The sequence below is a fragment of the Pseudochaenichthys georgianus genome, chromosome 18 (assembly GCF_902827115.2).
Source record: "Pseudochaenichthys georgianus chromosome 18, fPseGeo1.2, whole genome shotgun sequence".
NCBI lineage: Eukaryota > Metazoa > Chordata > Actinopteri > Perciformes > Channichthyidae > Pseudochaenichthys > Pseudochaenichthys georgianus.
This window is the reverse complement of record NC_047520.1, coordinates 15429830-15457487: the sequence shown is the minus strand read 5'-3', so window position 1 is coordinate 15457487 and position 27658 is coordinate 15429830. Positions and strand designations below refer to the sequence as shown.

General features: G+C 41.9%; 1 protein-coding gene across 1 annotated transcript; it reads right to left on the bottom strand.

Moving 5' to 3' along the window:
• Positions 1-14: 14 nt before the first annotated feature.
• ppp1r14bb (protein phosphatase 1, regulatory (inhibitor) subunit 14Bb) lies at positions 15-26435 on the bottom strand. Its single transcript, XM_034106000.2, has 4 exons — positions 25854-26435; positions 3307-3390; positions 3179-3211; positions 15-3072 (listed from the first exon to the last, which is right to left on the bottom strand). The coding sequence occupies exons 1-4, from the start codon at positions 26037-26039 to the stop codon at positions 3004-3006; spliced, it is 372 nt and encodes a 123-aa protein (XP_033961891.1). The 5' UTR covers positions 26040-26435; the 3' UTR covers positions 15-3003.
• Positions 26436-27658: the final 1223 nt, after the last annotated feature.

The window sequence follows — 27658 nt, the reverse complement described above, 5'->3', positions numbered from 1 at the left end:
TGAACAAAACAACAGTATTTCCATTTATGTTTTTATTAAAGTTGCATAAAAGTGTAACAAAATTGGGCAAAAACAAGACCTGTTGTTGATATTGCTACATTTGTTTGTGGTTTCGATCTAATCATTGTCCAAAAAAACACCTTCACTCCTTCAATCTGCACAGTTTAGCTCTTGTATTTAGCCTCAATGATGATAATCAGTAGGCCATATATAATTTTTTTTTGCAATTTTCTCCAACAGTAAAAAAACAGACTCCTCAATAACAGTCTAAGAAGATATAATCCAAACCTGGATTCAGACAAGAAAATCCACTCAAATTCACCGACTGATTGAGCGTGCCTGGTACAATCCGATATCTCCGAAATAAAACGCAGACCGTGCTCGATTTGGAAACCCCACTAGGAAGGCAAAAGCAATCGCACCAAGGTGTATCTGAGTGGATTTGTGTTCAGCTATGTTAATCCAAGGCATGGCATCAATAAGTGTCATGATCACAATAAAAACAGCCCAGTATTCAAATGGTAAATGCAAGGAACATTGTTTCATCTAAGCAAAATCACTGTATCAAGGCCTAAGTATTAAACACTCACTTCTAAAAAGAAAAAAAAAAAAGAAATCTCATTTTGTTTTCCAAAAAAGGAGCGACAATATATTCTCCACATGTCGCAGTTCTGCTCACGTGTTTAGCAGTTACCTTTTAAAAAATGAATGTCTCCCCTTTATTTGGTTTGTGTAACATAAATAATACCTAAGGCAACATCTGTTTTTTTTTTTTAAAAGGAAAGGAAAAAGGATTGAGGGAGGGAGGGTGGACAAAAGGATGAATATGGGAGGGAGGGAGGAGGAGGAGGAGGGGGGATGACAGGCAGGAAGGACAGAGCAGCAAGATGAAAATGGGCCTGTGTGTGTGTGTGTGTGTGTGTGTGTGTGTGTGTGTGTGTGTGTGTGTGTGTGTGTGTGTGTGTGTGTGTGTGTGTGTGTGTGTGTGTGTGTGTGTGTGTGTGTGTGTGTTGGCACTGAGAGAGAAAGACAGACAGTGGAGGTCTGCTGTCTCCGCAGGTGTTAGCAATTGGCCACAGGCATCACAGCTAATGCGTCTCCGATTGGCCGACGGGCTTCAGCCTCTGATCCGATTGGCTCAGATTGAGAAGCAGATGGCTTATCCTCGCAGATGATTGGCAGCTGCGGAGGGGGAACACACACAGGTCCTGTGACAGCTCCCGACCTGTCTCCCTCTCCCTTTCTCTCTCAGTGTGTGTGTGCACATCTGTGTGAGAGGCAGCTGTGTTTGCTAGTGTGTTTCCGTTTTCTACGCCCCGAGGGTGGCGTGTGTGTATGTGAGTGTGTGTGAGCGAGAGAAGAAAAGGAAGGGTGGATGCATTTAGACAGCTTCAATGTAAAACAGAGGCCTCCATCCATCCCTCCCATTGGTGGGTCTACTGGCATGCAGAGGACATTACAAAGTCTCAACACCAACGTGGAGCTTTAAAGACAATTTCACAGCTTCCACGTGTGTGTGTGTGTGTGTGTGTGTGTGTGTGTGTGTGTGTGTGTGTGTGTGTGTGTGTGTGTGTGTGTGTGTGTGTGTGTGTGTGTGTGTGTGTGTGTGTGTGTGTGTGTGTTCCAAACTGACGCCTGCCAAACACAAAACAATGTGGCGGACTGAGTAAAGATAAAAGAATAAAAGTGAGGAAGAGACACAGAGAGGGGATGAAAAAAAAAAAAACAAGGCAGCTTTGTTCTGGGACCCCCCTTTCAGACTGTCAGTGTGTGTGTGACAAAATCAAGAAAAACAAAACCAGGAACCAGTCCTATTTAAACTAAATCTAATTTGTGGAACTGAACAGCAGAATATACAGGCCGGAAAACACTCCTATTATGTTTGTTGCTGTACATTATGTAGCAACATGTAGCATTTAGCAACACGGACGCACAAATGCATGTATGTGCTTCTAAAGAGCCTCTCTTACAACTGCACTACGCATTGAGGAAAGAAAATAAACTGTTCTTCCTCAAAAATGTGTAATTCAAGCACACCCACCCTAAAGAGAACCTACTTCTACTCTAGCCTCAAAGGAAGATTTGTAGTCTATAATTAGTCGAACCGTTAAACCACCACAGCAACTTTTTTTTAAGGTTCAACCACTATTTCCAGGATCAGATTTCTCTTTTTGTTAGACTAAAATGACGTCCCATTATTTCTCGTGGTCAAAGGGTTCAGATTTTCTTCCATAAAATTACATAGTGCAGATCCACACACAAAAGGACAGTCTTTAAATGCACCAGTGTAACAAATGCCTCTGATTATGGGAGGAATTGTCTGAAAAGACTGTACTGACCCCGCCAACAAAGTCAAGTGAATATCCGCCCTGCACTGAAAGCATCACTAGAATCACGGTTGGTAACTCATCTAAAAGAGTAACCCCATTACAAAACAAGGAATCTCATTATAGACATAAGCAGTGATTAGGCCCTGCTTCAAGCTGATTGGCTGTTTCCGCCTTCCACTCTTTTTTGGCAGTCGGAGACTCTTTCCCTTGTTCCTCTTCCCACTCTCAGCCGCTCCTCTCAGTAATTATATGACTCCTCTCCTCTTTTTCTCTTCCTCCTCAGACAGATGTAGGGTGGTTTAAAGGGAGGGTGGGAGGAAGAAGAGCTGGAGGAGGAAGAGGAGTCAAAGCCAAAACAAAGGGTGAAGGACGAGGAGTGGAAAGGGGAAGGAAGGAACGTGCCTGGATGAAGCCCAATGAAACACTTGTTGCTAACTTAACTTTACCAATCTTCGTTTTTTAAGAAGAATGTCCGACTAACAACACAGGAAGGTCACAACACATGGAAATCAAGCTAGGGCTGGATCCAGGCAAGAGGAAACAAGAAGACCCTCAATGGATGGAGACTGACGTTAAAACAAAAAAAATAGAAAGCAAGGTAGGAAGACGAGAGGTGGAGGGGAGGGTGTGGGTGAGGAGGAGGAGGAGGAGGAGGAGGAGGAGGAGGGACGCATCATTTCTTCTGAGGCGTGGAGAGCTTCTGCATCCCTCGGATCTTGTCCAGCAGCTCTGAGACGAAGTCCTACGGGGAGAGAGGAGGGACAAAACACATGAGTCAGAAACAAACAGTACATAGATATAAGGGTAAAGTGGAGTGAAGAGAGGAAGGAAGGTAAAACAAATCTCACCTCAGTAGGCTTAAAACACTCGACCACTAAGTCCTGAAAATAAATAGAAGACAGTCAGGATATACATCTCGCCTTTGGCACTTGTGTGTCTTTGCATGAGTTGACATGAGTGTATATTTGTGTCCTACCTTGACCCTGGCTCCCCGCTCTACGTCACTGGGCATATCCAGCAGCTCGTCCACATCGATCTCCAGCTCTGGGATGGCCTCCTCCTAACACAAGAGAAGAGGAGGTACATTAGCCTCTGAACCACACCACCCAACACGGAATTACAAACGCATGATTTCTTCTCATAAAACGCCAAAATTAAACCATTTGTCATAGCTAGAGCATTTCAAAACAGATTTCTTTGGTCAGATTTTCCACTCTGACTGCCCTTGAATGAATCATGTGGGACCAACCGTTGTGTATAGAAAAATAACCAAATCTGAGCTTGAAATTGTGAAAAAATCATCTTGTTTTACGAGTCCCATTCAACAATTTACCAACAAAATAATTGTTTATATTAATCAGATCCTGGAAAAAACCCTATTGATGTTGCCCTGAAAGCATGAATGAATCAGCTAAGATGTCATTTCACGAAATAATCAGAGTACAATGAACTGAACTGCAAGTTGATACACAGATCAGAATCTAAAAGGTTGTTTAGGTGACAGCTCTCTTGCAGCACAAACACACACACTAGTCAGTCTCTCTTGATGGATTAAGAATAGAAAGGATGATGCAGATTTCTTTCCCTGTTTTATGTTATGTGGTTGTCTGCAAATAGCCCAGCAGAGGCTCTGTCTGTGTGTGATGTAGGGCTGCTCGATTATGGCAAAAATCATAATCTCGATTATTTGGGTCAATAATTGATATCACGATTATTAAAAAACATTACTTTGAAAACATGAATTTATTGGAGAAAAAAAAACAGTTGATTAACTCAACTGAAAAACCAAAAAAAAATTATAATTTTTTTTTTTAATTAATAATAAAAAAATAATCGTTTTATTTCGATTACGTTGTTTTCGTAATCGTTGCCAACCATAATCGTAATTGCGATTAAAATACGATGAATTGAGCAGCCATAGTGTGATGTGGTGCAGTGACTGATGAATGTTCATCACTGAACACTAGAGGGAGCCGTCCTTCTATCACAAAAGACAGGAGAGACAAAGACTTGGATCCAAAATAGGAAATCAAATTGTTCAATTCAAAACGTATTTGGCTAGATGCACACAGCCTGTAAAAAAACGTGTTCTGTATAAATAGCAATGTTGTTTTTGTTGTAACCCAATGAGCCCTGGAGAGGTGTTTTAGGGTATTTAGTTATCTTCATACAGAACCAGGCTAGTTGTTTCCATTTGTTTGCAGTCTTTATGCTAAGCTAAGCTAACTAGCGACTGGATGAGGCTTCATATTTAGCATAGCCTACAGATCTTCAATCTCAATCTTGCAAGATATCGAATAAGCATCATATTTCCAAAATGTGGAACAGTTGCTTAACTCATCACAGTGCATTGTTGAAGGGTTGCCTGTAAACAGCTGACTGTCACACTGTTGCCAAAAGTGAACACACACTCCTGTTACTCCCATAAGCGCGCTCCTTTGAAATCAACACAAAGTCAGAGAATAGCTTCCTCCATTTGAAATTGGCCTGTATTTCACATCCAACCAGAAAAAGCTGCAATAATTGACAATGCACACTTTTAATTCCAGCAAAGCAATTATCGGCTCAGACTGATACACTGACCTCTAATAAGAAGAGCCCCCTTGCCTCTCGAGCAGAGATATCTAGCTCATTAAATAAATGAAAGTGAAAAGTGAGTTCACTGTAAGTTTGTCTTTGTGTCTCTCTTCCTCTTCCTCGCCACGCCTTCTCCCTCCGGCCAATCAATTCCCTTGTTTTCCTGATGAAGTGCTTTAATAGTCTCTCTCTGTTTCTCTGTTTCTCCATCCGTCTCACTCAAGCACACAGGCTCAGTGTGTGCTATCAAAGCCGCCCACCACTGGCAACAAGACACACACACACACACACACACACACACACACACACACACACACACACACACACACACACACACACACACACACACACACACACACACACACACACACACACACACACACACACACACACACACACACACACACACACACACACACATACTCATTTCCCCCTCTTTTGCTGCTCAATTGCTACCCTATATTCATGTCATTCTCTAGGAATCCCACCCTCTCTCCCGTCCTCCCCCTCGGTTAGAGTTGCCCACACCAGCTGTCTCTGCACCTGCCCGACTGCCCCCTATTCCACACACACACACACACACACACACACACACACACACACACACACACACACACACACACACACACACACACACACACACACACACACACGCACGCACGTGTGCACATTAACCGAATGTTACTTTTCTTTTTAAAGTGACAAGTCTCTCACATCTCACACACACATGGATTAAAGAATTATAAAATTAGCTTTAATACGTCTGAACTGGATGTGTGTGTGTGTGTGTGTGTGTGTGTGTGTGTGTGTGTGTGTGTGTGTGTGTGTGTGTGTGTGTGTGTGTGTGTGTGTGTGTGTGTGTGTGTGTGTGTGTGTGTGTGTGTGTGTGTGTGTGTGTGTGTGTGTGTGTGTGTGTGTGTTATGAGGATTTATGAGCAGGACAGCCTGTGTGTGAGAGATAGAGACTGGAGGTGACAGATAGACTAGATTTTTACAGAAGTTTTGATTTTAAGCTCCTAAAAATTGACACAAAGGGGCAGACATGCTTACACTGCAGACACACTGACTGCTGCACACACACACACACACACACACACACACACACACACACACACACACACACACACACACACACACACACACACACACACACACACACACACACACACACACACAGACTGATCTTCACAACATGTGGGCTCCATGTGCTGCTACGTGCAGTAAAGAGAGGTGACAAAAAACGTGAGAAAGACAAAGAACACAAATACAGAAACAAAATTCTGTACGGTGAACTTACTCATTTTAGGATAAGAAAAACAGATTTGACTTTTCTTTATGTCTATTTTTCTATATCAACAACATTTCATTTTTTTTTTTGTGCCATGCTAAAAGAAGTTGTAGATGTTGTAGAATCTCCCATTGCTCATCCTGAAAGCGATACACATTGGCTCATATTTAATACAGCTTACTTGAAAATGATTTTAGAGACGGACTGTTAAATATGCCGGGGGGGAAGGGAACGCAGAGAGGAAGGAAGGTAAGAGGTTAAGAAGCATCTCGAGAAGAGGGAGCAGCTGAGGGGAGTAAACCGAGGGAGGAGGGGGGAGGGAGGAGGGAGGAGGGAGGGAGGGATGTTAAAAAAGGCCGGAAGACAGGCTTCAGAGAGGAGACACAAAGAAAGCGGAGAATCACGAGGGAGGGTTTCCAAAACAATCCTCAGACTGACTCGGTGAACCCGTCTGCAGTCTGCAGGGTTTACTGCCGGCTGCAGATGTGATCTGAGAGGTGCCTGCCAGATGTTGGCACACACTGCAGGCTGGTAAACAAAGCAGAGCCGTGTGCAACTATTGGAAGAGGCACATCGGATTTAGACTTGTCTTTTCAGTATTATTATTTTTGAGACCATGTGAAACCTCTCGTGTAAGAAACAGATAGAGAGAACATGGAAGTGGTAGCTTCTCAATCCTCATGGCATATAGTATTTAAATGGAAAGCCTCCAAACTGATCATTTGTTTATCCGTTTATGGCATGTGTTACCTGTCTCTTGAAGAACATTTCTCACAGGCATCCAAGGTACAAAAATAAATCTAAATCTGAGGAAATTCTTGATAGATGTAAGTAAATAGAGGGCATTTTTAACAACTGTATCAAAACATCAGTGTACACACTCACACACAAGGCAAGGAGTTTAATTCAAGTCTAATTGTTCCAGTCGTATATACTTCCCAAACCTGTGCCAACTGCTCTGCAGCATGTTTACTTCATCAGACCTGGCAACAAGAAATAAAAATGATGCCCACTGTTTCCTATTACTTAGAAAAACCAAGTCCACAGACTAAGTGCAACATTTTGGTCGAGTAATACTCATCAGGGATTCATTTCTTGTCTTCAGGCGTTGTTGTTCACAGTGTCTGTTCTTTGTCCTTGCAGAGATAGCCTTACTTTACTTTTGAATAGTATATCTCCCTTGCAAGAGAGGTTATGTCTGTTATATCTCGTGTCATAAGACTTCTGTTGATGTTACATACTCGGAACTCTCCCTTTTCAGTCCGAAACAGCCTCATCTTAGAAACTATCTCTACAAACTGCCATATAGACGTTTAATTGTGGCCTCTAAATATAATTATACTCTACTGGACAACAAGCGTGCAAATATGATTCAGACGGCACCACAATGAGACTGAGACAGACAGCCGGACGGACACACTGTCTGTCTGCAGGCTGCCCGCAGAACAGAGCAGATGAGATGTGACAGTATGAGAGCGTGTGTGTGTGTGTGTGTGTGTGTGTGTGTGTGTGTGTGTGTGTGTGTGTGTGTGTGTGTGTGTGTGTGTGTGTGTGTGTGTGTGTGTGTGTGTGTGTGTGTGTGTGTGTGTGTGTGTGTGTGTGTGTGTGTGTGTGTGTGTGTGTGTGTGTGTGTGTCATAGTACTGTTCCTCTCTCACAGGGGCCGGCTGCTGCAGCCCTGGACAGATCAAATGGCAGCTACAGATTCTTCGTAGCTAAAACATAAGCTACTCTCACACACACACACACACACACACACACACACACACACACACACACACACACACACACACACACACACACACACACACACACACACACACACACACACACAAGTAGGTCAGCGTTCTTCTATTGCAGGAAAAGGCCGATCATCGTAACTGTACATATTTCCGTAAAGGGAAGTGATGACAGAGAGCAATGAAGTAAAGTCAATGTTTCTAAAGGGAAGTTTGGTCAGACTATAATAAGGAGTAATGACTCAATATTGAAAAAAAGACAAAATAACAAAGAAAATGTAGCTAAAAAGTGTATTTTTAAATACATTTGCAGTTACATTTGTAAAATATATGCTCACAGAAAAATTCATAATATAAATGATTCACCAAATAAACTTTTAAGTCAGTACTCTAACTTAAAATCATATGAAAACTTCCAACACCGAGACAGATTCTCCGGTGAAATGACACACATGCAGCTACAGGCTGCGAACAGGAACAGATTCAGAATGCAGATATGAAAAGTGAAAAAAGGGATGTGAGTGTAAAAACGAGAAGCAAAGAAATGAAGGTAGGACAATGTTTGGGGCTTCAACTAACAATTATATTCATTCTTGATTAACAGGTTAGTTATTTTGTAGATAAATCAGTTAATCCTTTGGTATATAATATGTCAACACATATCTAGGCGCTCTAGATCTAAGGCGTGGTCTTTAAATGTCTTGCCAGTCATAACCTCGAATATATTGACTCTAATATGATATTAATCTGAGACAAAGAGGAAAAGCCTATATTTTGGAGGCTTAAACAGCTTTTTGTTAAAAAATGAATTGATTGATTAATGGATTTTCAAAATAGTTGTTCTCTGTACATCACTTAATCATTGCAGCTCTATGTAACTAGCAGATTCACTGCTAACGAAACTACAACACAGGTCCATAGCAAGTGGATATAGAAGTTGCTTCACAGTGTGGGAAGCTTGGTGTGTAAGTAGGTCACACAGGACACCTGCAAGGATTACACAGCACGTTTCCCAGTGACAACATCGGAGCTGATTCCTGTGATAGGATCTGTGTAAACTACAGGTTAGCGTGTGTGTGTGTGTGTGTGTGTGTGTGTGTGTGTGTGTGTGTGTGTGTGTGTGTGTGTGTGTGTGTGTGTGTGTGTGTGTGTGTGTGTGTGTGTGTGTGTGTGTGTGTGTGTGTGTGTGTGTGTGTGTGTGTGTGTGTGTGTGTGTGTGTGTGTGTGTGTGTGTGTGTGTGTGAAGAGGAAAAGGGCTAGACACCATAGAGGAAAGTGATGAAAACATAAAGCAGAGCTGCAACTCTTCGTTTCAAGTCAAAACGCTTTAAGAATTCATTCCGAATGACAAGATTTCCTGTTTTTCTTTGTCACATACTATCGATTCGTAAAATAAATCTTTTTGGCAGATTAGTAGAACATCATCTTTATCGCAGCCATCAAAGCTACTTCAAGCTGGATGCTGAGTGATGAATAGCCACTTTTGCTTTCCTTACAGCCACGGTGACAAAGAAGGATACAAATAGTCAGCGTTCAGGGTGGCCAGTCGCCTGTTTTGCAACAAAAACAACGTTTGGGCTGAACACAATGCAGGGATGAGGACACAGGGAAGTGATGGCTGCAGCAGGCAGGAAGGAGGAAGGAGGAGGAGGAGGAGGAAGGAGCGGGAAAAGTAGGCCGTGTGTCGCTGAACAATGTCCACACGCACTCCAATTTCCTGGTGTGTGTGCCTGTTTTGACTGAATTCATCACACTGCCTTTACTCTTACTATGATCTATCCTTGCTAATTCTGAAAGTTACTTAGTTGTGATAATTAAATTCTAATTTAACGTTGCTGCACTTTCCTTTCCATTCCTCTCTGTGCTGCCTCACTGTATAGGGGTCAGTCCGAGCAGCAGTGTTTCTGCTGAGTGTTTAGGTGTGTGTGCATTATAGAGTGAGTGTATGTTAATGTGCAGGCTCCATTAAAACTATGACCTCATGCTGGTTGACTTGGCACTGGGACCCAGACGTGTGTGTGACGATGACAAGTTACAGACTCTGAGCATAGCTGAGATGGTGTGGCTGTGAGGGTGTGTTTCGGTTCTCACAAGTTATCAGAACAAAGTGTTCACACGCCATCTTCTCAAGCCCACATCACGAACACCAGAGCAGGAAGTCAACTGTTTAAATGAGCTCTTGTATAATTGACCCAATCTACGAGTAAAATGTCTTTAATGCGGAAAACTGGATTGTGCTTTTAATCGTCTTTGTTTAATTGTCCGAATGAAAAGGCCAGAGCTATAAATCATTGAGTGCTTTGTCGATACTTAAATCTCAGCTATCGTAATTAGCTGGGATATGTTTTATTGTTGCATACATCAAAATCATCACTGACGTACCCTAACGGACAGAAAAGAAGATAACAGCTGACAATCACTACTTCTGAAGAAAACAACTGAAGAAAACTTCTTCATTGCTACAGGTTAGGATCCACTTCAAGACACTGGTACTTGTGTACCATGCTGCGAATGGATCTGGCCCTTCCTACATCCAGGACATGGTTAAACTGTACACCCCAGCACGTGCACTCCGCTCTGCATCAGCCAAACGGCTCGCTGCACCCTCGCTGCGAAGGGGACCCAAGTTCCCATCAGCAAAAACACGTGGGTTTGCTATCCTGGCTCCAAAATGGTGGAATGAGCTCCCCATTGACATCAGGACAGCAGATAGCTTACACACCTTCCAGACTGAAAACTCATCTCTTTCGACTCCACTTCAAGCGATAGAACTATTAACAAAGCACTTATATACTAATAAAGGACTGGCTTATCTAAAGCCAGTTGAGTAGCACTTGAAATGTTTTTTCTCTATGAAACCTGATGTACTTATATGATTCTGTTTTCTTCAAGTTTGTATCTTGTTGGTCGAACGCACTTATTGTAAGTGGCTTTGGATAAAAGCGTCAGCTAAATGCAATGTAATGTAATGTAAGGATAGATAGCGGTGACTTGGAGATTAAGCATGCTTCGGCAAAGAATCATGTTATATTTGATTTATTATGCAGGGGAGGTTTTAGGTTACGACAGTTTGCAAAGACTTGGAGATGATCCGATTAGCACACCTAATTACTCCCACATCGTATTCATGTGCATGCCTGTCTGTTAAATAAACACTGTGGCAGAAATGATGTGCAAAGTTAGCAATGGATGTGACTTATGAATAAAAAGTTACATTTCCTCTCCATCATTTCAAAGGTATTTTACATCTGCAACGATGAGTGCACCAAAGGATTCAAATCAATATTTTTGATAATCGACAAGTTATTTGATGTAAGTTTCATGCTAAAAAGTTAGAACCTGCTGTTTTCAAACACTTGAATATAGATATTTCCTTCCTTTCAACCCATCTCGTTGTCAAAGTACAAGAAGATATTTTAAACTTAAAGGTTGCCTGAAAGCTACTCGGAGGGACAATACATCTCCCTCTTGTGACTGATTTGCTTATTCGTTCTACGGTCCTCTGATCCACACACACACACACACACACACACACACACACACACACACACACACACACACACACACACACACACACACACACACACACACACACACACACACACACACACACACACACACACACACACACACACACGACACACACACACACACACACACACACACACACACACACACACACACACACACACACACACACACACACACACACACACACACACACACAGGAAAAGCCCATTGTGGAAATAGTGGAAAAACACTGGGCTTGAACCTGCTTCCTGTCATGCCCCCCCTCTCTGTCTCCGTCTCTCTTTATCTTTACGTCTTCTCTGATGCCCTTCCTGTCTGCTTGGCATCAGTGCTCTTTGCTACCGCTCTGCTATAAATCACTCTCTCTGTATGTGTGTGTGTGTGTGTGTGTGTGTGTGTGTGTGTGTGTGTGTGTGTGTGTGTGTGTGTGTGTGTGTGTGTGTGTGTGTGTGTGTGTGTGTGTGTGTGTGTGTGTGTGTGTGTGTGTGTGTGTGTGTGTGTGTGTGTGTGTGTGTGTGTGTGTGTGTGTGTGTGTGTCAGGGCAAATCATAGTATTTGGGCCACCTTGCCGCGGGCTCTGACGAGGGGAACTATGCATAGTGTCAGTCATCGCCTGCTGCTTTCCATCTTCTTTCTATCTCCCTCATGCTTATCGGGAATCTGCTTCTCTTACAAGAACGCACATTGTTTGCCTCCCTCTCTTAGCACGTACTTTCCCTCCGCCCAGAACCAGTTTGGCTCCCATAATGTGTCACCGCCTAAAAAAAACATTCAAAAAGCTCTCTCTTTTTGTGAAGAAGGGGTTAAAAACACAAGAGGAGCAAGCAACTTCCTGTCTGGTCACGTGACCTTGGAGATTTCTGGGCTGGGGATGGAAAGCGAGATCTGTGGGAAGTGTGTGAGAGCAAATGTGTGTGTTGGCGTTAACAGTTAGTTAAGAGAGCAGAGTTGATTAAGTATGTGTGCACAATTAATTGAAGTGTCTGATGTACACACAACCGTAAACCACAACTGCCCATAATCAATGCAATGTACTTAGTCCAGTCTGAGTAACAGTGTGTGTGCATGTGGCTGATTTGTGCCTCTATTACACCTCCTATCAGTTGAATGTACTATAATATGATGTCCTGTTTTGAATCACACAGTTCAACTGAACTCACCTCTTTCACAACCTGGATGGTGGCCAGAAACTAAATGGTGCAATACAAACTACTTTTCACACACCTTGCATTGTTAGAGGGAGTAAGGATTTCCAAATGATCTACACCTCTGTAGAGACATGTCATACACAGTGCATCCAACCAGAGCCTCCATACGTGTGACTGTAACCCTTCCTGCTATCTCACTACTGATAAAACAGCTCTGTCACGTAATGTCAAATAAACCAGAGTGTGGTGGTAGTGCTGTGTGTGTGTGTGTGTGTGTGTGTGTGTGTGTGTGTGTGTGTGTGTGTGTGTGTGTGTGTGTGTGTGTGTGTGTGTGTGTGTGTGTGTGTGTGTGTGTGTGTGTGTGTGTGTGTGTGTGTGTGTGTGTGTGTGTGTGTGTGTGTGTGTGTGTGTGTGTGTGTGTGTGTGTGTGTGTGTGTGTGTGTGTTGCTTCAGAGAACAGGAATCCAAACTAAACAGGCTCCAAATACACAGAACGTATCTTCATAGGATGCCAGGAGACATTAATCGCTATTAGAGATGTCCCGATCCGATCACGTGATCGGGTATCGGAGCCGATCACGTGATTTTCAAAAGATCGGAATCGGGAGAAAAAAATCGGAGATCGGCATTTTTTTTTTTTTTTTATAAAATATTTGTATTATTTTATTTAATGTTACAAAACAAAAATGACCATGTTCACATCTTAAAGTCATCCTGAGGCCTTAGTTTTGGTTTCAAATACACAACATCATGTATGTGTTGCTTTCTTTGGGCTTGTTTTCAGACCTTGCTTATTTCTCTGAAAGCTGGCAACAGAGTGGGCGCAGTGTCTAATAGTAGCAGTAAGCTAACGAGAGGCTACGTTCAGCTGGTGACCCGGGAGTCGGGACAGAGAAAATGTCAGGAGTTTTGAAGTATTATAAAATTGAAAGCGAAGGCAGTGTAACAGCCAGATGCAATGTTTGCAAGGAAGAGGTTCCGCGTGGTGGAAAGAACAGAGCTACGTTCAACACGACCAATCTAATACGCTACCTGAGAAACAAACACCATCAACAACACGGCGAGTACACAGCGGCCACTCAGGTAACGGCACTGAAACAACCGACACTTTCAGAGACTTTTAAAAGGAAAGAGAAACTGCCCCAGAACAGTGAAAAGGCCAACACAATAACAGCCAAGATAGCTGAATTCATCGCGTTGGATGACCAGCCGTTATCTGTTACCTTTTTTTTCTCTTAATGCATTGCATAAAGATCGGATCGGGAAAAATCAGTATCGGCAGATTGTCAAAATCAAATGATCGGAATCGGATCGGGAGCAAAAAGAGGTGATCGGGACATCCCTAATCGCTATAATTAGGATAGTATTTTTGGTAGTTCTTACACGGTAATTAGGCAACAATAGTAAAACATATATAGACATACATACACTGACTACTATTCATTTGTATACCTTAGTATTTTCATTTTAATCTATTTATACTTCTACTTGAGTAAAGGATCTGAGTACTTCGACCTCTGCATAATAAAGAGCAACATCATATCTTGGTAAAGAAGAGAGTGGCTAGCTGAACAGATCTGCTGACACACTCTGATTGCTAAATAAATCTATTTGGAGAGTTCAATGTAAAGTTTCCCCCAACCTTGACCCCACCACCTTCCAAAGCTGCCCAGAGCCCCATCAGCATGCGATACGGTTGAATGATTCCCTCATCGGCTTGTTTGGTCTGACTGAGCGCTTCGGTGCTTTTTGTGTGTTGACTGGACATGTCTTTTGCTGCAGCTGCAAGCCTAGGGGGGGTCGGGGGCGATTGGCTGCTCCCTCAGGGAATCAACCAGCTTGAGAAGACTTGTCCTGGCATCAGAGCGGGGCCACGTGGGGGGGGGGGGGGGGTGCTGAGATCTGCTGCTGTATCACGCTCTCTAACCACTACACGAGGGCAGCAGACTGGCACCGCTGCTGCTGCCCAGTGTTCACCCGACCGTGAAGCCAGATTTAAAGCAAACATGTTGATATTTACTTATTGCCCATTGGTAGCGGTTTAACACACAACCGTAGCTATGTAGGTAAATGTAGCACTTCAAATGGTTTGGCTTATTGATAGCTAATGTTCCCGTTTATGTTTAGGGTTGATTGCACTAAAGATGCCAGCTAAATACAGCACAAAGGAAATAAATATATTTCCAGCCATGGCAACAGTGGCATAGCGAGAGTTGATAGAAAGATTAGGATTGGCCACATGGGTGTGCAAAAAAGCCTCACCTACACACACTTGTTCAAAAGGGAACTAAACTGGAAAGACTTCTCTGTGCCACCATTGTGATTGGCAGGTGGTGTGAGGGAAGTGCAGAGCAGAGGCAGCGCAGGAACTACCGGTTTGTGCCACAAACTGTAAAAACATCCAAGATTTCAGGATCATTTCATCCAAGTCTTCCAATGTTGGTACATAGATGTAGTTAGGTGAGGGCAAATACAGTAAATACAACATGAAAAGTATGTCAGAAAGCCAAAACTGGGAGACAGAAGATGTATGAGCGGACTTAAACTGCTAACTTTGAACCTTTTGTAAAGATTTGCATAAAAGATACTGCTTTTTTCTCTCACTTACTCTCTCTTCAGCCCACTCTAATTACAAGAGGCCCCGTGCCTCCATCTAAAATAAATGATCCAGGCAGCATCTCAAGTGCCCACTACTTAAGTCTGTCACTACTGAGGGTGGCGCTCTGCACATTCTCACACACACACACACACACACACACACACACACACACACACACACACACACACACACACACACGCACACACACACACACACACACACACACACACACACACACTGATATCGATGTGTGAAATATTGGGGGAGAGGTCTTTTAACAATTCAATTTTTCCGGTTCGTTAATCGGACACTAATTACCACGAGAGCAAACGGGTAAAGATACAAAACTTGGGGACAGATACATGCAAAAAAAGAGCCACAGTGAGACCACACACACCTCCTCTTCAGTAATTACCGATACAATTGGACTGAAAAATGAGATTAAATGCAGATTAAATTAAGAATCCACACAAAGTAGGATTATAGCACATTACCATTATTTCACTCTTGGCAAGCAAAGGGCCCAACATTCATTTGTTCCTTTGTCATTCATTGAATTACTTATTTCTTTATTGTGGCAGTTTAAGGCAGGAGTTTGGCAAACCTAAGAGGTAGTTACATTCATATTTAAATATGATTTCCATTCATTTTCACCCACGTTTATTTGTGGCACCATCAGGTTCATTCTGCTTTCATTAGGATGTAATCCCTTTGGATTTCAAAAGGGATTAGATGAGATTATAACTCTTTCCTTCAGTATAATCTAATTCTCACACAGAGACAGAAACAGACTGACATGGTCTGAAACAACAACCCTAATAAGAAACCGTCTGTCCCAACATGAACATCGATCTGATCACTATCTGATTACTTCTTTAGTCGCCTGGCAATTCCTTTTCTCTCCTCTGAAGTTTGTTCTGTCGTAGGATCAAACCGTTCTGATTGGTTTTATGGCACCAACAGAATCCAACTTGAAGTAGATTCAAGTTGTAATCCAGCCACAATCTTTGTCAACAGGAAACACACCCTGTAAGCTTGAGTAGTGAGTAGAAAGGACGTTTCTACGGACAGTGGTGACATCATGGAGGATATATGAAGCCAGCATGGCACCGTGCTCTTCATCAGCTAACACACAGTGGCACAGCTCTGAACTCAGTGAGACAACCTGAGTGCTGGGTAGTAATGCGTTACATTGACGTACTCAAGTAGTTTTAAATTAAATTCTAAGAGTATTATTTGAGAAGAAATGTACGTCTATCTTATAATTGGCTACCTACGTCTTGCTTGTTTTACTGATACATTTTACTTAAAATAATTTGGATGTTAGGCTGAGCTAGGACGTACACCTGATTTTATGTCTTGTTTTTTTATGTCTTTAGGTTATACTGTGCAGTACCTATTTTCATTTATATTTAAATATCATCATTTAATGTACACTTCACATTTGTTATCACCTGTTAAGGAGCTAAATGCATTTATGTAATAGTTGCATCTAATAAAGTAACCTGAGAAGGTCTTTTTATTTTTGTAATCCTACTCCTTTTTTAAGTACTTTCCTTTCTACTTGAGTCAATGTAATTATAAAGTAATGATGTTTTTTCTCTACCCATTACTGATACTGAAATCTACTACTATCTTCAAAAACCACATCCCAAGGAGAAGTCATCCATCAACTTCTCTTAATATGCAGCATTAACAGGGGAGATATTGTGCACATCGCAGGTAAAGTCGGTTATTTGTATATTCAAAAATCCAATAAACACATTAAAGTCCCACGGCACAAATTGCATGTATACTAACACCTCTTCCCTGCAGTCAGTAACTGGCCTGTTGTCTGCTCTGAAGCTCCTCCTGGGACTGAACACTCCTTTTTGGATCTGTGTTACCTCACACAACCTGCAGACCTCATGATGATAACAACTCCTCTCAGAGATGTGTGCCAGCTGATGTCTCCTCTGTTAACAATGGCTTCTTTCATTGTTTTAATATGGTGTCAGTACGGAGGCCGATAAAACACCCGGACCTCATATTCAGCTCTCATTTAAAATCACTATAACAGCAACAACACCCGGGAGTCATATTCTGCAATAACGCTGGCCTGTGTGCCAAAATCTATCACTATTATACCATGCTCCCTATGCAAAGCCTCCACAGGGGTGCTGGAGCTTTTCACAGAACAGAAAAGTACGTGCGCAGCCTAAAATGCTTTCATTTAATTGGTTTAAAATGCAGAAAAAAAACAATCTTATGAGAATATGAAGTCCAAGGGTTGAAATTGTTCTTTCTTTGATTACACCAAATAACTTATTGATTAAAAGTGAATATAATTGTAAAATAATTAACAGATTAACAGCTGAAAGGATATATAAATCGCTTATTTCTCAACTACTAAATTAAGCACAAAATATTTTTGACTGTCTTTTTATCGGTTAAAGTTGTGTTATAAGAAAATTGTGAATATTTTCGTAATTTTCTCCCATTTAATAGACGGAATAACTTATTAATTAAAAAATAACATATTAAACAGACTGACTGACAATGAAAATAATCGTTACTTACAGCCTTACTTTTGTTAAGACTCAGTTAATGCTTGTCTGAAACAAACTGTATATACCTCCCTGCTCTTGAGTAACGAGCAGGGAAGCAACGGGGAATACATACATCATGTTTATGGAAGATAGATATGTACAGGATGCCTGTTAAGTGTTTACACACAGTATACACAACTGCAGGAGAGTGTGAATGAATACAGTCTGACATTAAACAAGTTACTGCTTGCTGCCGTCATATTCACTGCAGGCATCAAGCGCTAAAGTGCCACGCTTGACTTGTGAGGATGAATGTAAAATGGTTTTGTTTGAACCGATTACCGTTGACTGACGGACGCTGGAATGACGAGCTCATCAGGCTTATCTGGAGCTGAAACGTAACACTGAAGCGTTTACGTGGTGGAGCGCTGTTAGACAATCAGTGCTGTATGTGCAGGCCGACTGACGCACGACGGAGCATGTCCCGAGGATTGTGGGAAACAACAAAAAGACTGGATCACGTACAAGAACACTTGCCTTTATGAGGTACCAAAAAGTCAAAACCACCTTTCTCACCTAAGTCTATCATTGAAGCCTAAAAAAATCTGTTTAATGTCTTTTGGATCTTATAAAAATATTTGATTAGCCAATTTTTGTATCTCTATGTAACTATGGAGCCAGCAATATTTACATCCAGGTTTACTAGCTTGTTGTCAAAAGTCAAGGTTCACTTATTTAGATTATTATAAACTATATAACATTACAAACACACTTATTTAAAGCTAAACTCTAATGTTTCAATACATTTAACCAAGCATGTTGTTTTAGATTCAATCTACAAACTCAACCACATGTTGAAGACTGCAACCGTTTGCCTTGAAGCGTAAAGCAGTAGTTCGTACGAGGATGTGATTTATTTTTAGAGACAGGGTTGTTTAACTGGTTGGTGTGGGTACTAAACTCATGACGCTCTCCACAGCTCCATCACCTTCTCAGTCAGTCATCACCTTCACTAGTATTAACTGTAATCTCTTAATAGGTGCATGTCGACGTGGCAACGTATGTTTAAAGTGGCCAGTAGCATCATTGGTGTTTCACCTGATCTGACTCGTATGTTCCGTAAAAGAACGACAATAAGCTATTAAATGCTCACGCTGATCATCCAACTGATGACACGTTTGTCTGGTTGGTGATGATGTTTTTTTAGCTTTGGGTTTCCTGTTGAGGAATGCATGCCTGTGAGCCAACGTCTGTGTGTTCTAAGTGTTACCTGCTGTCTGCAAGACAAGCCTCTAATGGACTATAAGTTGATCCGATGCATTGTTGAGTTTCACAACAACACATTTATTAGAAGGAAGCACTGTGACAAATGACCCACGGGGGAACATTTTGACTTCCTGTTGTTCTTGTCAGCTCAAATGATAAATGGGCCAACAGACACATCTCCCACACATGCAGTGTACTTCATTCCTTTATCTCTCATCCTAACACTAAGCACACTTCAGCCTCAGACCTGACTCACAGTTTAAAACAGACACTTTTAAAGGTGACTCACAGCCTAACCCGAGGGCTCAATGCCCAAATGGTGTGTCCATGTGCCCGGTGAAACTCCCCATGTGAGCGTGTGAATCAACAGGTGTGTGTATCGATTGTGCTTTTGGGGGAAAGTAATGTTTTAATATTGTCCCTTTCCCTGTGTTTGTCTCTGACACACTTCCTGTGACCGCAATCTAAACATTCCCCTGGATTACACACATCCCGCTTTCCCTCTCTCTACATCTTCACCCATGCCTTCTTACTTCCTTCCCATCTTTCTCACACACTTACGCAAGATCACTCACAATCCTCTCTGTTGATGTATCCCCTCTGCGTCGTCTAAACGCTCCCATGGTCAGTCAGTGGGTCAGCTACAACATGCTGACTCACCCCCAATCCAACAGGAAGAGACAGTTTAACATGTAGAACCGCATGTAAGCTGTTAACGAGATCTGTGTCCGCGTGCTGTTGTGGGGGGTTTACAAAGACACACTGGAGTCTTTCACTACCCGCTGTGTAACAACCACTCTTTGTAGTCACCCTCTTGGAGTGAAACAGGGCAAAGCTGATTGGTATTCAGACCTTTAGGTGAGTGGTTTAAGCACATGTTGCACACTCACCCTCACACTACACGGGGTTTGTTTAATGGATTATCAAAATAGTGCCGATTATTATTTAGTGGGTAGCTCTACCAGGGTTTGTGTGTCCTGTCTTCAACCATATCTACAATTTTCTTTAGTTTGAGACACAAGCTGAAAATGAGGCAATAGGAATAATCAATGTGAAAGATTCCTTTGTAAGATATAATCATTGTTGTTCATTTGTTCGGCATTCAGAAGGATTGTTTTCAGTGTCTGATTGTGTGCTGCTACAGTCAAACTGGACTTTAGGCACTGCTATAATGTTAAAACAATAGCAGAGGACACATGTTACAAAAACATGTTCCGCCTCTGTGACATCCCTGCCTCCTCCTACTCCTTTTTCCTTCTCTTCTTGCCATCCCCTCCAGTTTTTCTTTCCTTCTCTTCCCCCGTTTATTGCATTCCTGCTCACCAATCCTGCCTCTGTTCTCTCTCGTATCCCCTTCTGTGTTTGTGTGTGTGTGTGTGTGTGTGTGTGTGTGTGTGTGTGTGTGTGTGTGTGTGTGTGTGTGTGTGTGTGTGTGGTGTGTGTGTGTGTGTGTGTGTGTGTGTGTGTGTGTGTGTGTGTGTGTGTGTGTGTGTGTGTGTGTGTGTGTGTGTGTGTGTGTGTGTGTGTGTGTGTGTGTGTGTGTGTGTGTGTGTGTGTGTGTGTGTGTGTGTGTGTGGATGTGTGTGTGGCCACGTAGGGCCCTGGAGTTTGGGGGATTGTATGGCCTCCCTGCCCCACTGTTAACTATGTAGCTACTGGTCACTACGAGACGATAAAACAGACGGAAAAATAATTTGTTATGAAAACGATACCGGCTGGTGTGAAATGTGATCGTTTGTACTTTAGGTGGACTTGATGTGTGTAACCCCCACCTTCCTTTTTCCCTGGAGTGAGCTCAAACTCACTTAGGAGCTTTATATATACACAGCCAGTAATAGAGTGGAAGCTCAATAACAACAATTTAAAAAGGCATCTATCCTTAAAGAAACACTCCCTGCTTTTGTTCTCCCCCTCCTCCAATCCCAACACTTCCTGCCAGCTCACTGTTTGTGTTTCCAACCTAACACCGTTTACAGTTGGGTTTATGATATAAACTGTGAGAATATAGGGTCTTAAGATTGTATCGCAGTGGTTCCCTGAACCCTATCAGATTAACTCAAGTAACCTCTTCACTAACACTGGGAATCGCAAAACCACGGAGTGTTTCTTTAATAAAGCAAATGTCACATTAACATCGACTGCAGGGATTATCTGAAGCCAAGAAGGCGGAAGTATTCCGATCCTTAAATAAAAATAAAAGTACAAGCATCTCAGTATGGACACAAAGTAACCATGATGCGAAATGTTAACCTCTTTTGTTGTGTTTTACTATTTTAAAATGATTGTTATTACTCATGCATCATTTGTAATTAGCATTTTACTTCTGTAGTTGGTTGAGGTGGTGCCGATTTGAACTATCCCATACACTATTGCGTAGTTTATAATATTTTACATACAAAACGTGATGTATCGCTTTGGTATTTTCTGAAATTATCACATGTTTTGCATGTTAAGTGAGAAAAGTAACTAAAGCTGTAGAAGTATCAAGTAGCAGGAAAATGTAAATATTAAGTAAAGTACCTCACATTTCTATTTAAGTACAGTACTTGAGTAAAACTACGTTCCAACAATGCTAAACCACGCTGCTTAAATAGCTCTAAATATAATCTTGCAAGAAAATAATGAGGGGCTTTTTGGAATTTGACTACTCTTTCCTTGACTGAATGGACTCTTTTTTTCCGACTGCACGGTTAACCAATACACATTTTACCAAGCCTTGTTGCCATGGCGTTATATTAAGGCTCGGATCCTCACTATAGCAACTCCCTGATAGACGGACTGAGTGGCTGGATGAATATCTGACATGCTGGCTGGCAGAAATGACTGCTTGTAGCAGGTTTAAAGGATTATATGAATGGGAAAATGGCTCATTATGAATTCCCTGAACTCCATGCTGTTTTATGAACAGCAGAAATAGTATTCATCAAACAAAGGAGTGAAATAAAGGGGTAGGAAATAATGATGGGTGAATATGTGGATTACGGCTTGAGCAAATATACGGACACAGCAAGAGAAGGAGTGATTTAGCAAACGGAGGTGAAAGAGAGGGAGTAAATCCCAGAACACATGCTCCATATCTTTTGTCAGTGAAGAGGGTAACCCTCCCTGCTCCCTGCTCTCCAGTTACACTGTTGGGGAGCACGTGCTCCACATCTCCCCGTCTAAATGAGCCCAATGTGTCTCCATTAGTGAACCGACTGTAAATTAATCTCTTTGTTGTCTAACAGCCCCGGCAGAGAAGGAATCAGAACAATGAAACCTCTGTGGATAAAAGCGGAAAAATAGCCATTATTATTAGAGAGAAATGAGAGATATAGGTGACCAAAAATGTGAAATAAATCAATATACCATTTTCACGAGTATAATCGGATACACGACCTGATCTGAGAATAACAAAGGATAACAAATCAAGTCTCACAGCACCTATTTGTTGAGCTGTTGGCACAAAAAAAAGAAGAATAACAATAAAGATTGAGTGCTTTAAAGCTCGCATAACTGTAATAATTAGTGCGTTATTGAATAAGAGATGGATGTGGGTAGAGCTGCAAAAATGTGCCAATCGACAGAAATATAATGATGGTCATTCATTTTTTCATGCAAAGGTGCAATAAAATGCTGTTTTCAGCCTCTCAAATATGGAGATGTCCTGCTTTCTGTTTCGTATCATATTTAAGTGAATATATTTTGGTTTCTGGACTGCAAAACCAGACATTTAAAGATATGACCTTGGACTTTGAGTTTGATGATCGCATTCTCCCTATTGTATAGACAAAGGATTAATCAATTAATCTAGAAAATGATCGATAATGAAAATATGTGTTGGTTGCAGCCTTAGACCCTAGCCACACGGAGACGGTAACGAAAACGAACCAAATTCGATATCAAAAAAGTCTTCTGTCCACGCGCAATCGGCACCAGAAACGTGTCCGTCCACACGAGACCGCTCAACCCGCTGGAGAAGCTGTAGTACATATGCCGGGCCTGTAAGTGGCGCTGTACTTCCGCCACAAAATACACCAAAAGCAGCGAAGAAGACTTCACAAGTATGCATGGTTGCCATGGTTGCCCTTCTGTTTATTCTCCGCGGTGTATTTAGCAGCAGAGGTGGGGAGAGGCAGGGGCCAGAGCTCTGGCTCTTTTTCTCCCTCCCCGAGGCAAGCGTGTGCTCCTGCTGTAAATCTCCCCGGTAGTCCATCAGCAGATGAAAATGTAATCTATCTGTATGTCATGTATGTCATATATGTTATGATGAATTAAAATAGGGGACCCTGATGTAAACAAGACGAAAGTCTTTCTCTGGTCTGCATCCCCTTAACAATTGTGTGTATTGAGCTGTACTGTATTGTACCCATTCTGCAATCTGTTAATAACATGTTCAATCAATCAATCAGAGGAGAAACACCCATCTCTCCGCCTTTTCCAAGGGACGAGGGAACCCTGCGGCAGAGTTTCTGTTAGAATTTTTTCTAGCCCTCCAAAATCGTGGTTCTTTCCGGGCCAACAACCGGGCTGAAAATTATGCTAAACTAGTGACGTGAGTGGTTACAACTACAACACAATGAACATATTTTACCGTGATTTAATTGTAATACACGTTTCAAAATGATGCCGAAGTAACAACATACTGATACCGGTTAGTAAAAACCATGAATTAATGCTTTGACAAGTTTGCAGACAGACGGCAGGCGAAAAACCTTTTAAAATGCGTGTTTTTGAATGGAGATCGGCTCAGCTAACGCAGTATATGCTCCGACCGTCCACACTCACAACAACGGCCTACAGACATAAATAAACCAGCGACTGTATTCGCCATGACACAGGCAGTCTGTGGTTTGTACTTGTTTAACTTTTGTCTAGTTTCTGAACAGATATGAGGAGCTGTGAGCTCTGAGTGCTAACAGCTAACGGCTGTGTTGGTTTTGTGGTTCGCATTGAAGATGACGTCACGGCTCCGCCTACACTGCGTTACCATAGTTACTGCCCCAGCTACTAAACTGTAATGGAAACGCAGCATAAAGTGAGCCTGGCCTACCAAGGCCTAACTATACCGTACTAAGCCGTGCGAGGCCCTGCAGTGGAAATGCGCCATTAATCTCCTCTGCTGGCATAAAAGTCTCTAGTATCTCCGCTACTTTTTTGTTATTATCCAAATGTCACAGGGTATCCCTGCAACTGCCTTTGAAATGTCAATACAAGTCAGATACAATCTTATTTTCACAACAGATTAAAAAGGAGGTATCCGTTTTCCATCCTCAGTGGCTTTGAATAGCATCTGGTTACAGTTAGTTACAGATTGTCAGTGGATTAGATTTGAGATTTACAGGTGCGAGTGTGGAGACAGCCTCTGTTGTGTCTGCAACAACACAACTCCACAAAGCAACAGCCAGACAATCCCATTGTATGTCTGTGTGTGTCAGTAGGGTCAAAGGTCAAGTAGTAGGAGAGTTTTTGGAAGCTTTGCTCAAGTCTAACTCTTTATCCTCTTTAGAATAGCCTAATTTAGTTGTATTATGTGCACATTTTCTTGAATCCTCCTGCCTTTTTGTCTCTTTTAGCCTTCTAGGAACCTTCATACCTGTTAAGTCGTTGTATTGCTAATAGAATATGGGTCAATGCTAGCTCAGTCGGCATGGGCTTACCAACTCCTGACGGCAGCAGCCAGACAGGAGTTGGCGTGGCTCTCCGTGTCGCCCAGGGTTTGATGAGGGACTCTAAAGTTAGCTTCCACTGATACTCAGTCATTACCACAGCCAGGCAGGTCATACGCATGACCAGACCCCCCACTCAGACTCATCAGTCACACCTCATTTATCTCATTTGCCAGCACATCCCCTTCCTGAAGAGAGTATCCCTCCTTTCATTTTACTTAAAACTTTTCAATTAGCATACACCAAAAAAGAGAGTAGGTGTGCAACAATGGTCTTATTGTAGATGAGACAAAGACATAACCTAGGGCTAGGATGAAATACTTATAATGTCAACTTGCAAAGACAACGATATTGAACAAAGGGATTTTGTTAGTTAGTTGAAAGAGTATTTGTTAGAAACCGCACTTTGATATGTAAAAAAACCCTTTTTTATTGGTGCCTTTTGTGTTATAGAAGTTATAAAATAATATTGTTTTTTTGTATTTATTTAATTTTAACATTAAGTTGTTGTACTGTACTTAAGCACTACGTTGAAAGCAGACGGCAGAACTTATATAATAATCGAAATAAATTACATAGTTTCCTTTTTTTGTGCATCCCTAACAAGCACGTGAACATTTTATTTTCGTAAATGATTTTATGAAATTTTAACTTTTTTAAAACCAGATTTGAATAGAAAAAAAACGTTCCCAAACAGCTGCTAAACAAGAGTAGTCTACTGTCTGCCATACTTGATTTAGTGGATTCACAGGTGTGCTTTAAAATCTCTTCAGCCAATCAGAAGAGAGAGATCTCTATTCCACGATAAGACAGTAAAGCTGCATCAGCGCATTTAGCTACCTGTAGGTGGGGGTGGGGGCTGAAGTTAAACCACGAGGTCTTTAAACATTACTAATGTCTCTCATGATGGAGTCTTTGTTTCTTGTCACACTCTTCTTATGTCACGTCTTTCATTACCTCATCGTTTTGCATATGGCCCAGATACTAAAGGCTATAAGAAGCAAGTCTAGGCCAAAAGCAGCCACAAAGGGCCTACATTTAATGTTTATTTAGTAACAGTTTGCCTTAAAAGAGGACAGACAGAGGCTCCAGATCTGATAAACTGACTTATTACGCTTTACTGTAGAGCTCTATTACTTATAGAGCCCCGGATCGATAGGATCAATCGGTTTGCAGGCCGGTTATTGATAGGGTATTTACCTCACAGTCGTAGAGGTCCGTTAGCTGGTCGATAATCCACTCCTCCAGGTTCAGTCTCTTCCTCAGCTCTTTACGGTCATATTTGACGGTAACGCGTCCCTGCTTCCGAACCGGAATCTCGGGTTCCTCCGCGGTGCCGCCCGGCGTCTGGAAATATACCCGGGGTTGAGGGCTCGTATCAGCCATCGTCACTCGCTTCGGGATACTAAAATCCCCCCCGGAGGTGTGAAGTGTGAAATGGGCGACAGTCAGGAGGCGAAGCGGCTTTTGTTGACGTGCTGGCCTTTTCCTCACTGAAAAAAAAAATCCCGGCTGATAAATGTGTGACTTGGAATCCCCCGAAGAAACAGCGCTGGACCTGATGCTTTTGTTGTCCAAAAATTGCTCAAAGAGACATTGGCAGTAGCCGGACGTTTCCACAAAACAAACCGGAGCGACCGTTACGGTGAAACGTGAAGTGTAACCGGCTTATTGGGCTATTTACAGCATGTAAACTCTGCTTATATAAAAAGAGAAGAGAGAGGAGCGGAGCTGGCTGAACTCTTCATTCAGTACAAAGAGAAATCACACGCCTCTCTCTCTCTCTGTCTCTCTCTCTCTCTCTCTCTCTCTCTCTCTCTCTCTCTCTCTCTCTCTCTCTCTCTCAGCCCCACGAGAGCTGCGTGCGCGCGATCTCCTTGAGCTCGAGCGCATCCGACGTAGCCCGACTGAAAAAAGAGAAAAGCAAATGTTGATTTTTTCCAACTTTGAATATCAGTTCACTCCCCCTCTTCCTTCTCATGCATTTCCCCAAAACTTTCCCATGTGACCCCCTGGAGCCCACTGTAACAGATGAGCTTCACACGTGCACAGATGTACAATATTGTTCCCATGGTGCAAACATAATGGACTGAGCATTCCAAAATTAGACTGTAATGTGAGTTTTTATTTAAAGTTTAGTATAGTTGCACTGATAGATGTGCTGGTATTTTTATTTCATACATCTGCACTTGAATCTGTCTCGATTATTGTTAGTGTGATAACGATTATGGAAACATATTGATTTAGTTTGTGTGCTCTTACCCTAACTTAAAACAGTTATGTTATTTCCTTGCTGTAGGAAAGTCAAATCTATATTTGTGAACATGAGCACAACCCAGAAACCAAAAAAATAAGTTTAAAATGTACTTCCTGTTCAGGATCTGCCCCATAGACAATAAATGGGAGACTTCATTGACCCACAGATTGTTTTGTCCATTATAGTTCCCTCAGTTGTAATTCAGAAAGTCTCCATATACTTATCCCTGGCTATTCTGTGTTTCCCAATGATTTGTTGAGCTTTCCAGACTTTATACAAATGTAATTGTCCTCACTTTTTTGCCTTCTTTTTGGATTTTATTTTTCAAAATGGCTAAGAATTCATGACTAATATGTTTTAATGTCTTAAAGTTAAACCATATGTACTGTACAGAGTTTTGAAAATGTTTCACTTTAAGTTTATCTCCATAGTGAACCTATTCAGAACTTTTCAATCGCCCAACCTTTGACAAATATTGTGACTCTTTAAATAACCTATAATTGCTCTCATCATTAAAGGCATGGGCTTTTAGTGCATTGTGCAGCACTTTGTCCTTACACGGTAATTGCACAAAGTGCCAGTTTGGCCCAGGGCCAAACAGCTTCAAACTCTTGGTATTTTAATGCTCATTTGACTAGTTCACAACAAAAGTGTCCTCTGGAATGTGTGAAATGTATACAGATAAAGATTTCACGCTTAGATTTCACAGTTTATGAATAGAGAGCTTATAATTCACAGTATACAAAAG